At 40.1% G+C, this 15,621-nt stretch overlaps 1 protein-coding gene across 2 annotated transcripts in view; it reads right to left on the bottom strand.

Moving 5' to 3' along the window:
* Positions 1 to 398: 398 nt before the first annotated feature.
* USP44 (ubiquitin specific peptidase 44) overlaps positions 399 to 15,621 on the bottom strand; it is a 42,648-nt gene continuing 27,425 nt past the window's right edge. For both annotated transcript variants that reach the window (XM_027855877.1, XM_027855878.1), the window contains 4 exons: positions 7,454 to 7,652; positions 5,706 to 5,814; positions 1,905 to 2,110; positions 399 to 884 (listed from right to left, as the gene is read on the bottom strand). In XM_027855877.1, coding sequence (XP_027711678.1) covers positions 697 to 884; positions 1,905 to 2,110; positions 5,706 to 5,814; positions 7,454 to 7,652 — 702 coding nt within the window. In that variant the 3' untranslated portion in view covers positions 399 to 696. The remainder of the gene's footprint in view (positions 885 to 1,904; positions 2,111 to 5,705; positions 5,815 to 7,453; positions 7,653 to 15,621) is intronic.

Raw genomic sequence — 15,621 nt, 5'->3', positions numbered from 1 at the left:
ACCTTATTGGCTCTGTTTAGAATATAACCAAAAAGGAGCTCTTCTTAAAACAAGTTGTTGTACGTGGTTAAGCCAACCACTAATTTATTTGTGATAAGGGTTTAACTGTCCAAGAGACTAAGGCCAAGAACAGCCTGTTTTGTATCTCCCAGAGTCTTGCACGTGGCAATGCTCAATAATATATACCTGGCCTAAAAGAAACCCTTTTTTTTTTTGGTGAAATGGTCTATCTCAATTACCTAAAAGAATTAGCCCTGTAGGAACAGCCTTTAAGAAGGCATGCAATACAAATATACATAAAATGGTATAACCAGAATTTTAGTGACAGTCTCAATAAAAATCCATGATTTAAAAAAAAAAAAAAAGATAAAGATAAAAAAGAATGAACACCAGTCTGAGGTAAACATTAAAAATTTAAAGACTCTTCTCTTTAAAAAAACAACAACAAAACCAAACCAGCTGTATAAGAAAACTCCAGGTGCTTTAAAAAATGTTTAAAAGTTACCTACTGTCAATATACAAGTGTTAATTTATACCAACTTTGTTTCTGTAAAAAGAATGCTTTGTCTTGCTAGATACAAAATATATAAACATAGTGTACACTGATTCACACGAGAAAGTACAAAACAAGCCCCCTACCTCAGCCGGATTCAAAGCATAGTTGCCCCAAGCCACCAGTCAGTCTCTGTCTTTGGATCAGCTCTGGGCACTCAGAGGAGGGCTGCCTTCTTCCCTGGCTGGCTGAGGGCTGGGAGCTGAGAGTCTAGAATGTCCATCCTCCTGAGGAGCTCGCTGGGTATAAAATAAGATGTAAGCTTGGGCCTTACACACTTCTTCCAGAGTGCACATGTTAAGCTTGGAATCATTGCAGTGTACCCAGAATCCTAAAAAGTTAGGGACATAATTAAAACTGAGGTACAAGACACAGTCCAAAAAAAGCAACTATTTTTTTCTCTAGGCGAGAGGTTTTTCAGCATGACTAACTAAACATTTGTTGCACTGACACTAAAAATTTAATATCTGCTTAAGAATATTCTCAAATATTGAATAAGCTTACTATTCTAATAGTTTATCTACCTTTAGTTAAAAAGAAAGTTTGTAGCATCAGTAACGAAACACTGATTGGAAGTGATTTTATCTCGCACTCTGTTTTATTACACAAGACAGGAATCCTCTAATCAAAGTCTATTCTTTGTTTTTCATTTAACTGAGCTCACCAAGCACCTGGCCAACTCTTGATACATCAGGGCACTTTGTGGATGATCTAGGGTCTTTTAACCCAATGCCATTTGCTTTTTGGAAGCAGCAGGAGAATGGCTTGCAGCAAGGTCTAACTTCAAGAAATAGTTACCACTGCCAAAAGTGACTTCTGCTAGTAACTGAAAAAGCTGGGGGATTAACTTTGCTGACCAGACAATTCAAAGGAATTGGGCCAACTACTTACCCTCTCCCCATCCTCCTTTCATTTAAGAAAGGGAATAATTTAACTAGCAAATGCCCAAATCCATTTGCCCCTTTATCTTTTGAAATGCGGCATTCTCATTTCTGGCTTTTAATTATCCAGGTTATTCCTATTATCTATTGTTACAATCTTGGGAAAATCTAAACTGCCAATGATCCACATAAATGGCCACTATTTAAAAGGAATGCTAATTCTTCTTCTGTAAAATAAAGGGTTGATTTGGATCTGATGATCTAGGCCAGTCCGGTTCTAATACTTATTCTGATTGCAAGTTCTGATGCTGTGTACCTACCAAAGGTAACAGTACCAAAGGAGTAAGCCAAATTTAGCGTATATGAGGATTTTTATATGTGGACTTAGAATATTCTAAGCCTTTTTACCAAATGCTTTCATCTATTCCCCAAACAAAGCTCTATTAAGAAAAAATGTTTCCAAGCCATACCTCCTTCAGAGTTGTAGCAATATGCAGTATAGTGACCTGAGCCAAACCCTTTCCCGTGATGCATGACAACCGCAGACAGATCGTACAGGACGCAGTCCGGTCGGAGGGACTTCAAAGACTCTCTGTAGCAATAGGGCTCCATGTTCAGAATTTCACCAAAACCAACATGTACTCCTATTTTCTCTCTGTGATTACGCCCTGACCACCTGGAAAAAAAAATTAGGAACAAAACATGCTGAACTTCTTGTCAAAGGCATACTGTGTAGAATACTATCCCTATAAATGATTTCCTCGGTATGCTACAACTCGGTCACTACAATATGAACCAAACAGAATTTCCTAAGGCCAATCAGTTCTCTGGGAAGGCTCGGTCATGCAACGATCATCTAGAGTTATGGATATCAGGACTTTTATTTGAGATCACTGATATCAAGGCTGTCCTCACTCCTCAATTTTTCTTATTCTGCATGCACTGATTTTGTTCATGCAAACACTTTTAAATTATGTAAATTCAAACATCTTTTGTGCTCTCTTCCATACCTTGTCTGGGTACAACTCTCCCCTTAACCAGAGAATCTGCAAGGTCTGATATTCAGTACAGGGAACTGACTCAAATACAGAAGACCAAAAGCTTTCCTCAATAACTTAGTGGTCAAAATGACAGTTTTCTAAAGGAACTGCATACTATAAAACTACCACATGAAAAAATACTCCAAATCACTACTAAACTTTAAACTACTAAACTAGAAAATCAGTACTAAACTAAAAAACTACTAAACTATTAAAAAAAAATTCAAGACAACTGTGATTTTCACCAGCCACCAAGGCAGAAATCATGTTGAAGGGAGGGGGCTGAGAAAAGATAGACATACTAATGTTCTATTGGTCCTAGGAAATAATTATGCAAGAAAAATGACTATAAACTATTCATACCCTTTGATCCGCTAATCCCACTACCATATCTATGCCCCAAAGAGACAGAAATACACAAAAGGTTCAATATGTACCAAAAAGTTCACAGCAACATGACAAAGTGGGTGGAACAGCTAAACAATTGTGGTATGTGAATATAATTGAGTATTATTGCACCCAAAGAAATGGGGAGCATAAAAACTCTAGAAAGAACCAGGAAGTCTTAGAAGGACCTAATGCAGAGAGGAGAAAGAACCAGGAAGTGATAGAGTACTCCACGACTTCAAAGTACACAAAAAACCACACCAAAAAGCAGATGAACTCAGACTGGTTCCAGTGGAAAACCACACCGCTGCCTTCCCCTATGGAGAAAGGGACGCAAAGTATGGAAAGGTGTCAATTCCCCCTTTCTATGATGGTTGCTTTCACTTAACTGGGGAGAACATTAGGAAATGTCAATGATATTTAAAAAAAAGAAAGGCATCAATAAATTTCTTTCTAAAGAAAAGTCAAGTTAGCAGACAAGTTATCAGGCAAACGTTCCTCTGCCCACAGAGAGGCAGCAAAGCCAAATGATCTATCCCTTCCTCCAGTCTGGGTGGATGAGAAGATGGTGACTCACCCCTAGTGGCAGGCCTGTTTCCTTTCCTATGAGTTTGGCTCTGTGCTGTGCACAGTCAGAGAGGTTCCTGGAACAGATGGTCACACAGCTTCCTGCCCAGTGTAACATCCCTTCTGCCCCAATGTATCTGATCCTATCTCTGGGATTCAAGGCCTCACAGTTCTTCTGGGGAAACTGAATTTAGGCCATTACGAGATGCTACATGCAGACTAAAAAACCCGAGCATGAATTCTGGTTCTGCTACTTTATTCTAATGTGACTGTAGGTGGTCAGTTTATGTCTGTCTTCATCTGTAAATTGAGGAGGTAAAACCATGAGACTTCTAAGGTCCCACAGGGTTCTAAACCCTCCATTTTAACTGATTGAGAATTTAGGAAGAATACTTATATTGAGAAGACAAAGAAATTGCACCAGCACACAGACATATCCTCTACGTTTTCCTAAGTCTTACATGACTCGTTTTAGCACAGGAATGGTATTCCAAGAGTAGGGGGGTTTCTTCCTGGCAAAGAACCTTCAGAGTCTAGGTGAGGATGATAGATCTGGGGGAATAAGGGGCTTCAGTTTCTCTTAGGATACAGAGAATTTCCAAAGGTGTGGAGGAACCCTGTAGTAAGCTACTCCACAAGTAGGTCACAGGGTGGGGCAGAGGACACTTTCCCTCAAGATCACAAGGTCAACTCCTAATGAAAAGCATCAGTTCTTCAAATTCGATAAAGTCAGGAGGACAATGACAATGACAATTTCTCAGCATGAGTCACTAACACATGGCCACAAATGATGGACTCAGTTGACCGTACCTTGTGCTAATCAAATCATTTAACAGTTCCCTTTGAGCTAGGTGTGTTGGGAGAGTAAGGAGAGGATACAAGCAAAGTGTAAGAGGGGAAGGGAAAGAACAAGCCTCTTGGCATGAGCCTGGCACGGTGATAATTATCTCATTTGATCCTCACAAGCCTGGGAGGTAGATGCTATGATTATCCTCATTTTACAGTTTCCTCAACTTGCTCAGGGTCATATCAGTGAACCTCTAAGTTCCTGTGGTCACATCTGAACTCAGGTCCTTCCTGACTCCAAGCCCATCACCCTGTGTGCTGTGGTACCACTAGCTGTATCCACCTTCAAAATAACTTAGTCTAGCTGGAAATGTTGCATACACAAATGAAATAATGAAAATAAGACAGCATATGATAAAAATGTCAAACAATGCAGCATACATAATCAAGTATAAACGAGAAGGGGGAGAGAAATCAAAGCAGGCTACTGTCACCGGAGAAAGCCACACACACAGAATGTTAACAACCTGAGGTTTTGGGCTTGAGGGTGAGCATTTGGATAAGTGGGAAGGAGTCCACTGGAAGAGCATAAGCAAAGGCTTAGAATGAAGAACGGGAATGTCACAGAGTTGGGGAGACACAGAAGCCTGGTTTGACCAAGGCTGGAGAGACACAGTTGGGCTGGATGATTAGCTAAGTGTGATAAACAGCTGGGGGGAAGAAGGCACTCTGTGGCCCTAATGTGAAATTGAGGGGTTAAGATTTGATCTGTCAGATAAAAATGAGCCACTATAGGTTTGAGCAGGGAAACCGACAGATGACCATGTCAAGAACAAATTTCCCAAGAGTAAACACAATTTATCAGTGTGGGCCAAGCACAATAAACGTGTTAAATTTACTTAATGAGCACAATGGCCAGAGTTGTCTATACACACATTAGCTGGATTAACCAATGGGTCTAATATTAACACCTGAGTGAAAAACCCTAAACCAATAACTACAATCTGGTTACCATGGATTATAACAAGCACTCGATCTCAACCTGTCAATGACACTTCGGATGACTTGTGTTCAGTTCTTTTTAAAAATGGTTTTGAAACCCTATACCTTCTTATTAAAGCAAACCTCTATTAAGTATCCACTATGCAGAAAGGACATGCGTTAAGGAAAAAAAGAGCTATGTAGGTTGAGAAAAATTATTATATTTTAAAGGATATTTGACTTTTAAAAAACGGACAAGCAGAAATTCTGAAAGTACTGCATTTGTGGTGAAGATTTTTTTTTTTTTAAACAAAAGCAGCTTAAAAGACAGATCCCATGGCAACCCCTGGCGAGACTGGCCACAAAGGCTCTCAAACTTTTATAAGAACAGTTCAGTGCAAACTATCAGTAAATGGATTAATTCTAAGATTAATTCTAAGGCTGATTACATTCAGTAAGTTAAAAATCAAAACTGTGCAGAGTTGATAAACAGCTATCTCTGATACAAACCTGAATCGTTTAAGGTGTAGTCTCAGAACCTGAGGCAGCCGACATACCATAAGCTGTTTCTGGGCCTCTGTGAGTATAACTGGTTTTGAAGAAAATTTCCTGCGCTTTGCTTTAACGGAAAAAGTATAACGAAACCCAATTTCAATTTCAGACTAAAGTAAAGAGAGACTAATTTAAGAAAATTAATAGTTAAAAAATCTCATTAAACTTATTAATTTAGGAACTGAGCTAAAATTTAACTTCTTGCAACTATTCAAAAAAGAGGGTGCTCTGAGCAAGTGAATGGTGCAAAGAGACTGTAGAGGAGGAAACACTTTACCTACCTATGAGAAAACAGTTTTGATAAATTCTTCTCCAAACTGAGAGCAACAGGTTTCTAGATCAGGGGTGGGGAAGCTACTGCCTTAGGGCCGCACATGGCCCTCTAGGTCCTCAGGTGTGGCCTTTTGACAGAGTCCAAGAACATATCTTTTATTAAGGGGATTTGTTCTGTGCAGTTTCCATTCAGTCAACGTGCTTCACTTCAGGATCCAGAGGGCCCCAGGTGGCCTTGAGGCCACAGATTCCCCACCCCTGTATCTAGAGCCTAGCTAATTTAAAACCATGCTGTATATTCAAGTCCATCACTAGGGCTGTAAACCCTGGTATTCTTGCAATAAAACTTTCCTTCTATAATTTTGCTTTTTCAATATGGCACAAAGGACTTTTCCTCTTGAGAGCTATTCGTTTGGAATCTCTTATTACCCTACTGGTTCTACTCTACTGAGGGAGGAAAAAAAATCACCAAACACAAATTTTCCATAAGGCCAAGATTTCCTAACTCCTTTCTTTTTAGCTACTCATTAGGCCATACAGGATTAAAAACCTGGCTTATTTTAAAAAATGGCACCCCAAAATCAAATGATAATTATAGGAATGCCAAAAGTTTTAGTATTTTTGTAGACAACAGCTGACATGGTATCTTCAATTCAGAAAGATATGTCTAATTAAAAGGAGCTTGGTGATAAGCACCTGCCCCCTCTAAGTTAGTATCAAAATCTTTAGAATCATCTTTGCAAGACACAGAAGTGAAACCTTGTTTTCAGTGGAGAAACAGAACCAGCCCCAACCCCAGGCCAATCACCACATAAACATGGGTCAATCCTGTCAAGGGCAACCAAATAAAACGCTCTCTCCATAGACTGGGCTACTGATGAGTGAAGAATACTGCTCTTCCTTAACAGGAATTTTTGACCTCATCCTTAGGTGGGGCCTCACCATACCCAGACCCGTACCCAGCAGCAGCAGCAGCAGTCTGTAATCCACCTTCTGCAGCACAAGCATTGGGACAGCTCACTACTCTCTCCCTCTCTCTGTCATTCATATACACCCCCCCCACACACCCCCACACACCCACACACCCTGTCCTCTGACAGCCCTTGTTTCCCCATCTCCCCACTCTCATGCTCCCCAGCCTAAGCTGTCTGCGTTATCAATCTGAAGCAGGGGAGAAAGGTATAGGCAGCACCATGGTCAAAGGAAGCTGTCAGGCTGCCATGCAGAGTCGGGAATCATACTAAGCCCCCAGCAGTCATTCCAGGGACCATGGATTACATGGGTACTGCTTATCCCAGAAGATCATATTCCCTCAATAAAGACAATCCTTAGAGTAATTGGTTTAACTTTCCCCTTCTCCTTTGTGTTTCTTTGCAATATCGAAACCCTTTCAAGACAAAACACATCTAAAATTACATACTGTCTTTACTCACTGTTACACTGGTCACACACATAAATTTTTCCTTCTAAAGCTTCAGTTTCTGTGAACTTGGCCAACATTTCTGTAACCAAGCAGGGATACTGGGCAGCCATTTCTTTTCCATTACAGTGGTATCTTTCCGGAAATTCCAGTGAAAGGTCCCAGAAAGGTTCGACTGTATTTGATTTATTATCACATGCAAGACATGTAACCTGTAAATACAAATATTAAGTTAGTGTCTCCAAGTATTCCAATGCCCTCTCCTGTTAGTAAAGGCAGCATCTACATTAAAAGAAATATTTCTTGCTCTAAATCCTATTGATCAGAGAAATGCAAATGGAAACAACTTTGAGGTACCACTTCACACCTATCAGAGTGGCTAATATGACAAAAAAGGAAAGTGTGAAAATGTTGAAGGCATGTGGTTAAACTGGGACACTAATGGATTAATGTACTGTTGGTAGAGTTGTGAACTGATTCAACCATTACGGAGAGCAATCTGGAACTATGCCCAAAGGACTGTAAAACTGTGCATCCCCTTTGATCCAGCAATACCACTGCTAGGTCTGTATCCCAAGGGCATCCCAAAAAAAGGGGGAAAGTACCTATTTGCACAAAAATATTTATAGCAGCTCTTTTTGTGGTGACTCAAAACTGGAAATCAAACAGATGCCCATCAACTGGGGAATGGCTAAACAAGTTGTGTGGTATATGATTGTAATGGGACATTATTATCCTATAAGAAATGATGCAGAGTGAAGTGAACAGAACCAGGAGAACATTGTACACAGCAACAGCAGTACTATCCCATAAAGAACTCTGAATGACTTAGTTATTCTCAACAATATCATGATCCAAGACAATCCCAAAGGACTAATGATGAAGCATATTATCTTCCTTCAGAGAAAAAACTAATATTGACTGAATACAGACTGGAGCATGCCATTTTTCACTTTTTTATTTTTTCTTTTACACAAGTCTTCTTGTACAAAATGACTAATATGGAAATGTTTTACATAACTGCACATGTATAACCTATGTCTGATTGCTTACCATCTCATGGAAGGGGAAAAGAGGAAGAGATGGAATGGGGAGGAGAAGAAAAAGGGAGGGACAGAATTTGGAACTCAAAACTTTAAATAAAAATGTTTTTTAAACATTGGTAAAAAATAAATTAGACTACTACTCAAAAAAAAAAAGAAAGAAAGAAAGAAATATTCGTACCAAAGATGTTTGTAATGGAATATATACCAAAAAAGGTACTGGACAAGTTTAATGGAGAAAAAATTCTTCATGCTTTTCTTCCCTTTAAAACACCTTCCTAAGCCTGAGAGAGTGGTGATAATAAGACAAAACAGATCATTTTTATTACAACGATTTTGTAAAAAGCTTCTGTACAAGGAAAATAATGGCAGATAAAATAAGAGAAATTTCTCTGGTAAGGAAAACATTTGTGTCAAATTTCAAGAGATTCTGACATCTTAGCTATAGGAGAAATTCAGTTACCAATCTTGCCATTTCTACTTCCACATCTCAAGCTTTTTCTACTTCTCCCTACTCACACTGTACCACCACAAGCTGAGGTCTGGGTCTCAGAGACTCTTACTATGTCAGAAGTGTCCCTGCCAAGCACAGATCTGCCCACGTCAGTCAGTTCCTACTCAAACTCCAGGGGCTCCCTACCCCTTTCAGGACAACTACACAGTCTTCTATTTACCTTTTAAAGCCCTTCACAGCCTGGCCTTAATCTCTACTTTCAGCTTCCTGGATGTCACTCAGCAATACAGCCCAACTGTCCGCTTTCTGGTTTTCATGCAGGGCACTTCATCTCCAGTTTATGTTCCTTTCAAATGGTCATCCCCCATAGCCAGAACCCACTCCTTCCTCATCTCAGAACTGAGTTCCTTTCTGTAAACACCACTATATGAAGGCTTTCTTCACCTACCCAACTTCTCATGCCCTCAACTCACTTGTATTCATATATTTTGTTTTTGTTCTCTTTACATCCCACACATTTATTTATGTGAGAGGAGGGATTAAAACCATTCACTGTACTTATCTCTAGTGCCAGGCACACAGTAGGCACTTACTAAATGCTTGCTGATTGCCTGAATCAACATACCTGTAAAGCCTAGAGCTATTTCCATTAGTCAAGTGGTTCTAAGATAGGGAAAGCTTTCAAAAAGAACTGTAAGTTAACATCTTTCACACAAAAACTAGCTCTACATTGCTAAGAAGTGCAAGGGAAAACAAGTTTGAACAGTTACCTCATACACTACAAACTGCAGAAAAATGGACACTATCAGGATCTGAGGGGCTATGAGAGGGACAGATGTGTGAGTAGACTCACAATTGGCGGGGCTGTGATTGGGCCCCTACATCTTGGTAAACAAGGAGTAAATTCTACAAGAACTCCACACCTGGGAACACCACCCTGCCCAGGCTAAAATATTCAGAGCAACACTTTCTGTGACAGTCAATATCCAGAAACAAAGTAGGCACTCAGATACTGGGGATAGGCCCAACAACCATGGAACAGGCAACAAAATATTACTGTGCAGTAAGAAATGATAAATGGGGAATTCAGAGGAATGTGGTAGACCTGTACAAACTGATGCAAAGTAAAATCAGCAAAACAGAATATAAACAAATGACAACAATAATAAAAAGACTGCTAAAAGGAAGCCAAATTCTAAATAACTGAAACCAGTAATGGTCCAGGAGAAACGATAACATAATGACAAACCTCTGCCCTCAGGAAAGAGAGGAAGGTTCTTACGAGGCAGAACACACAGCATTCGAGGAAGGACACAGCCACTGGGCCAGTTGGGTTGTGGCCTCATCCCTGTTTTCATTTGTTACAAGGAAGGTTTTACAGCTGGGGGGAAGTGGGGGGGGGAGCGGAGGAGAGCAGAGAGAAGAGAGAGGAAGAAGGTTCTATTCAGAAAACGACTGTGATGTAAGGCAAGAGGAATCAATAAAATTTAAGAACCATAGAGAGCTTCTCTAAACCTGTCAGATGCCTACTACTAAGAAAGGAGACAGCAGTTCAAAAGGACAATAAAATCTAGAATAAAGATAAAGTATCAAACTCCACTTTAATAAACTGGTAATTCATTAACTATTTCCTAAGACCTTCATATACAGCACCCCAGGGATCTGAAGGGGAGTCTGATCACGTAGCACAGAAAGTACCCATGTACTTTCAGAGGAAGGGTTATGGAGGGGGGGAGGGTGGTTTCTCCCATGCCAACATGGATCTCAAAGCCGAGGAGGAGGAGGAAGGAAGTGCATTTGGAGAGGGGTGGAAGCATGTGCTGAAGTCCTAACACAATGCAGATGAAGGAGAATGAGGGAAAGAATAATGCTCATCTATATAAGCCTGAGCTGTCTATTAGAATTGAACCACACAGGCCGAAGTGATTAGAGAGGATTATCTCACTGTACTCAGCCCTGGTCAGACCACACATCTGGAATAGCCTGTTCAGTTCTGAGTATCCCATTTTAAGGAGAACATCGATACCTGAAATACGTTCAGAAAAAGGATGTCTAGGATGATGAAGAGGGTCTCAAAACCATTCCATTCAGGAACTGGCTGCAGGACCCATTCTCACATAAAAGACCTAGTTTGCTGCTTGGGCACAGAAGAGGTTACAGAGAATTGTAATTTAGGCCTAAGGGAAGGAAAACCTTCCTTCGACATAACACACACACTGGGGCGTATTGGAAATGTAGTGCCATTAGACAGGAGAGTTTTGGAAGCAATTCTACTTGGTAAGCAATAAAGTCTTTAAAGGATTTTGAGCAGGAGTGACATAATGATCACGCATGCCTAACAGCAGGGCTCTGGATGGACAGGTAGTACAGGAGGTTTGGAGGGGGTGAGACCAGCTCTTACAGACTGGCAGCAACAATGGCTTCTACTCTGGCAATACCGATAGGACTCTTAAATAAGGGAGGAATAGGAGATCACATTAAGAGCAAAAACTGACAAAATTTGCAACTTAAGTGGGTCTGGAAAGTGAAGAAGAGGGAAGAGTCAAAGTTAGTACCAAGATCTCTTTAACAAGGCTGACTAGGATGAAGAATGATAGAGGCAGCACTAAAACTAACTAAATCAAAAGGAAGACTCCATTTGTTTTGTTTCTAACAAATTGACTTTGAGTCAGCTAGAAATATAAGCTAAAAAATGGTCAGATGAGATAAGAACAAACAATAGAGATCCTCAAACAAATGTGAGGGATATCATAAAGAGCAGCATAGCTCTGGAAGCCATATGAAAGAATGCAGCTTTGAAGAGTGTCAAAGAAGGTTGAATTAACTTTGACAATCACCCCTTTACCTCACGGGGCCAGGAAGAGGAAGAAGCAGCAGTCAGAACCCTTCCAGCTTCTGAGATACCACCATCCCACTCATTCCCCTATAGGAAAATAACCTGTCAGAGCAATGAATAATGGTCAATAGTGCCAGGTTTTGCAAAAGGGCCGAGAAGACTGATCCAACCATTCTGGAGAGCAATATAACTATGCCTAAAGGGCTATAAATCTGTGCATACCCCGTGACCCAGCAATACCACTACCAGGTCTGTATCCAAAGAGACCATAAAAATGGGGGAAGGACCCACATGTACAAAAATGTTTATAGCAGCTCTTTTTGTGGTGGCCAAGAATTGGAAATTGAGATGATGCCTATCAACTGGAGAATGGCTAAACAAGTCGTGGTATATGAAATATGAAATACTATTGTGCTATAAGAAATGAGCAGACGGACTTTAGAAAAACCTGGAAAGACTTGAACGAGCTGATGCTGAGGGAAGTGAGCAGAACCAGGAGAACGTTGTACACAGCAACAGCCACATTGTATGATGACCAACTTCATTAGACTTAGCTCTGCTGAACAATGCAATGATCTAAGACAATTCCAAAAGACTCATGATGGGAAATACTATCCATATCCACAGAAAGAACTATGGAGTCTGAATGCAGATCGAAGCATACTATTTAAAATTTTTTTTTCATGATTTTTCCCTTTCATTCTATTTATTCTTTTGGAACATGACTAATGTGGAAATATGTTTAACATGACTGCACATGTATAACCTATATCAAATTGTTTGCTGTCTTAGGGAGGAAGAATGGAGAAAAATTTGGAACTCAAAATCTTATTAAAAAATGAATGCTGAAAACTATCTTTAAACGTAATTGGAAAAAAATAAAATACTACTAAAAAAAAGACTGAGAAGATACCACTAAGCATTTTGGCCACCTCTGAGACAACAGTTACTAGCAGCTACTACACAAGCCAACCTCTGCATTTCATCTATAATTTAACAAAAGGGAGATAGGTGACTCTCAGGATCATAGATTTAAAGCCAGAAGGACTCCAAGGGATCACCCAATTCATCATCTTCATGTTGTAGATGAGGAAACTGAGGACCCAAAAGAATTCCTCCTACACAGGTACAAAGTGGTACAGCCAGGATTTGAACCCTGGTCCATTAACTCCAAATCCAACATTCTGTCCACTACACATGTTGTGCTTTTGTATGATTAAATGAGGATGTACAGAAAGTGTGTGTGGGGGGGAGGCGGGGACCGGGCTCATAGTTATTTTTAAAATGTATAGAAAGAGTAAGGGATAGCTGACAACAACCCATTCATGTTAAGATATCTAGAACAAGGCACCGGCACGCTAGGTGTGTCCCTTGGGGTGGGTCTTTGACAAGGTATGGGGAAGAGTCCTATAGGATGGGCAGACAAGACTGCTGGAGGAAACATCTGTATCTTGGAGGTGATTCCAAATCCAATAGAGTATTACAGTACTTACTGTCATTTCCTCATTTTCAGATTTATTTTGCTTATAAAAGTATAATTTACTAGTATGCTTTTAAGATGTAAACATTTCTTACCAATATTTAGGCCAAGTTTGCATTCATTTTTCTGTCTCTGAAGCCACATCTTTGTTCTTATTGGCCATAAAAAAGACTCATATGTTACACATTCCCATAAAATATATCTGTCCCAAATTTATTTCCCTTCTAAGTTACTTAGATTAAAGTGAGTTTCATTTTCGATAAAGCCTATTAGACTTTTATACCTCATTTCAAGTAGAGGTATATATTTTCTTATCTTTAAAATAGTGTGTGATATCATGAGGCATTATTTATAGAGGTCATGGAACCAAATCCAAAGTAAGCATCTTAAGGATCAGAAGAAACTTAACCCAAGATAAAAACCCATACACCTAAAGACCATCAAGATTATGCTGAATTCTCCACAGGTCCTATTGTAAGTTAACACTATAGTAAGACGCTAAAAAGTATTCAAAATAACTCAACTTTTATAAGTTTTTATTCTTTAAGAGGAGATTGAAGTCTAAAATGGAAAATAATGGGGACATAATCCAAAATTAACTAAGCAATGAAGATGCCAGGTAATGTGATTATCACTGCACCATTTTAATTCACTTTTGGAGATACCCATTTCTGAAGCCTTTACCCTCATTCTGTTTCCTCAAACAGTTGGTGTTAAATCAACTAATTATTTAAAACTATGCATCTCTGAAGTAGGAAGTGATTTAAGAAAACATCACAGTTATAACCTAGATCCATTAACATGGTGGTTCAAGCAGAAGGAGGCAAACATGCCTTCCAAAGGAGGGCAGAAAGTTCTTCTGTGCCCGGGGAGTCAGAACAGCAAAGTGAGAGAGATTATCTGCATCTTTCTTACATTCACAATGCAAGTATACCCACTGCAGCTAGGAAACAATAATTTTTGTGCAGATTACAGTTTATCCAGGTTTTTAGCAAAGTCCCAAGGAAACAAACCAAAAAAAAAATTCACCTATAAAGAAGTCCATGTTACTAAGTCTGAAGTTCACTTTTTCCCTCCTACCAAACTCATTTAAAATCAGCTCAAAATTAATGCCTGCCTTTTACGCCTATGTTTCTCCAACAGTAGGACTGGGATTTCTGCCTTCCTCAATCCTCATACTCACCTATTCCACCCCATCCCCTTCCTAACCATGGAGCACCTAATAACATTCACTCTACAGAGATTTGCAAGCCCTAGAGAAGTACTGGTTTTATCCAGTGATGCTTAAGTACAGCACAACGACTTTACAACACCAGCATATACAAATAGGACCAATATCCAAGCTGTAAATGTCTTATTACTGGTTGTATTTTGTGGTACTGGTATTTACCTGGACGGTAGAATGAAATAATTTCTAGTTCTCCCTTGAATTTGTTACAACAGATTCTGATCTATAAAACCACAACAAAGCAAAGGCCAAATGTAGAAATCCTACATTACAGGAATCCTAAAAGGATACAAAAGTTATCCTTGGGACCTGATAGGCTCCAGCTCCCCTGGTCACCTAATGGCATACAAAGCCCAGGCATGTGGAGTCTGGGCCTGAGTCCTTCTAATCTGGTGGATTCATATCCTACTCTAATGACCCAATGCATTTCCATATGGAAACTAGGGGGAATTTAACTAAGGGAAGCTACTTGCCTGGATCCTTCCTGTACATCTTTGTTGAGTTAAGGCAAAATAAACCTCCTTTTGTTCTCTATTCGATAACTTTCAAGTGTCTCTTTCCATCCCAACATCAAACCTGAACTAGTGCTCACTTCAGAGCCACCTCAGACATTTGGCATAGTTATGGCAGGTGGGGATGAGATGAGATGGCCTCATGGCTCATGGGTGAGCTGGACAAAGAGTGCTATAAGAGGGTGGGGTGATCAGACGGTGGGACACTGAATGTGCACACAGTGGCAAGAGCCCTCCTCATCCTATATGGGAAGTCTTCTCTATGGGACAGAAAGCACACTCTCAACTCGGGCCAAAGGCATCGCAGGCTGCTCAGGGGGTAAACAAAGTGCCCAAGACAGGATTCCCTGGTGTTGGTGAATCTGTAGTAAGTTGGTCTGCTGGCATAGTAGACTCAAAGTAAACTGGGCCATATTATCAGCAGCTACAGCTCTCGATTTTCAGGGAACATGCAATGAAAGATAAGGGAGCTGGTGGCTTCAAGGGTGAAGCCTTCTTTCCTGATGGGGGTAATGGGCTAACGGGACCTAGCCAAGAACCCACCCAACGTCTCTGACCCAGAGATTCTAGCAGCTGCTGAGATCAGAACCATGAGAATGGAGGCGAAGAGACTCTGGCAAAGAGATCT

This window comes from Vombatus ursinus, unplaced genomic scaffold (genome assembly GCF_900497805.2).
Source record: "Vombatus ursinus unplaced genomic scaffold, bare-nosed wombat genome assembly UNPS02011334.1, whole genome shotgun sequence".
Classification (NCBI taxonomy): domain Eukaryota; kingdom Metazoa; phylum Chordata; class Mammalia; order Diprotodontia; family Vombatidae; genus Vombatus; species Vombatus ursinus.
This window is presented reverse-complemented; position numbering and strand designations above follow the sequence as displayed.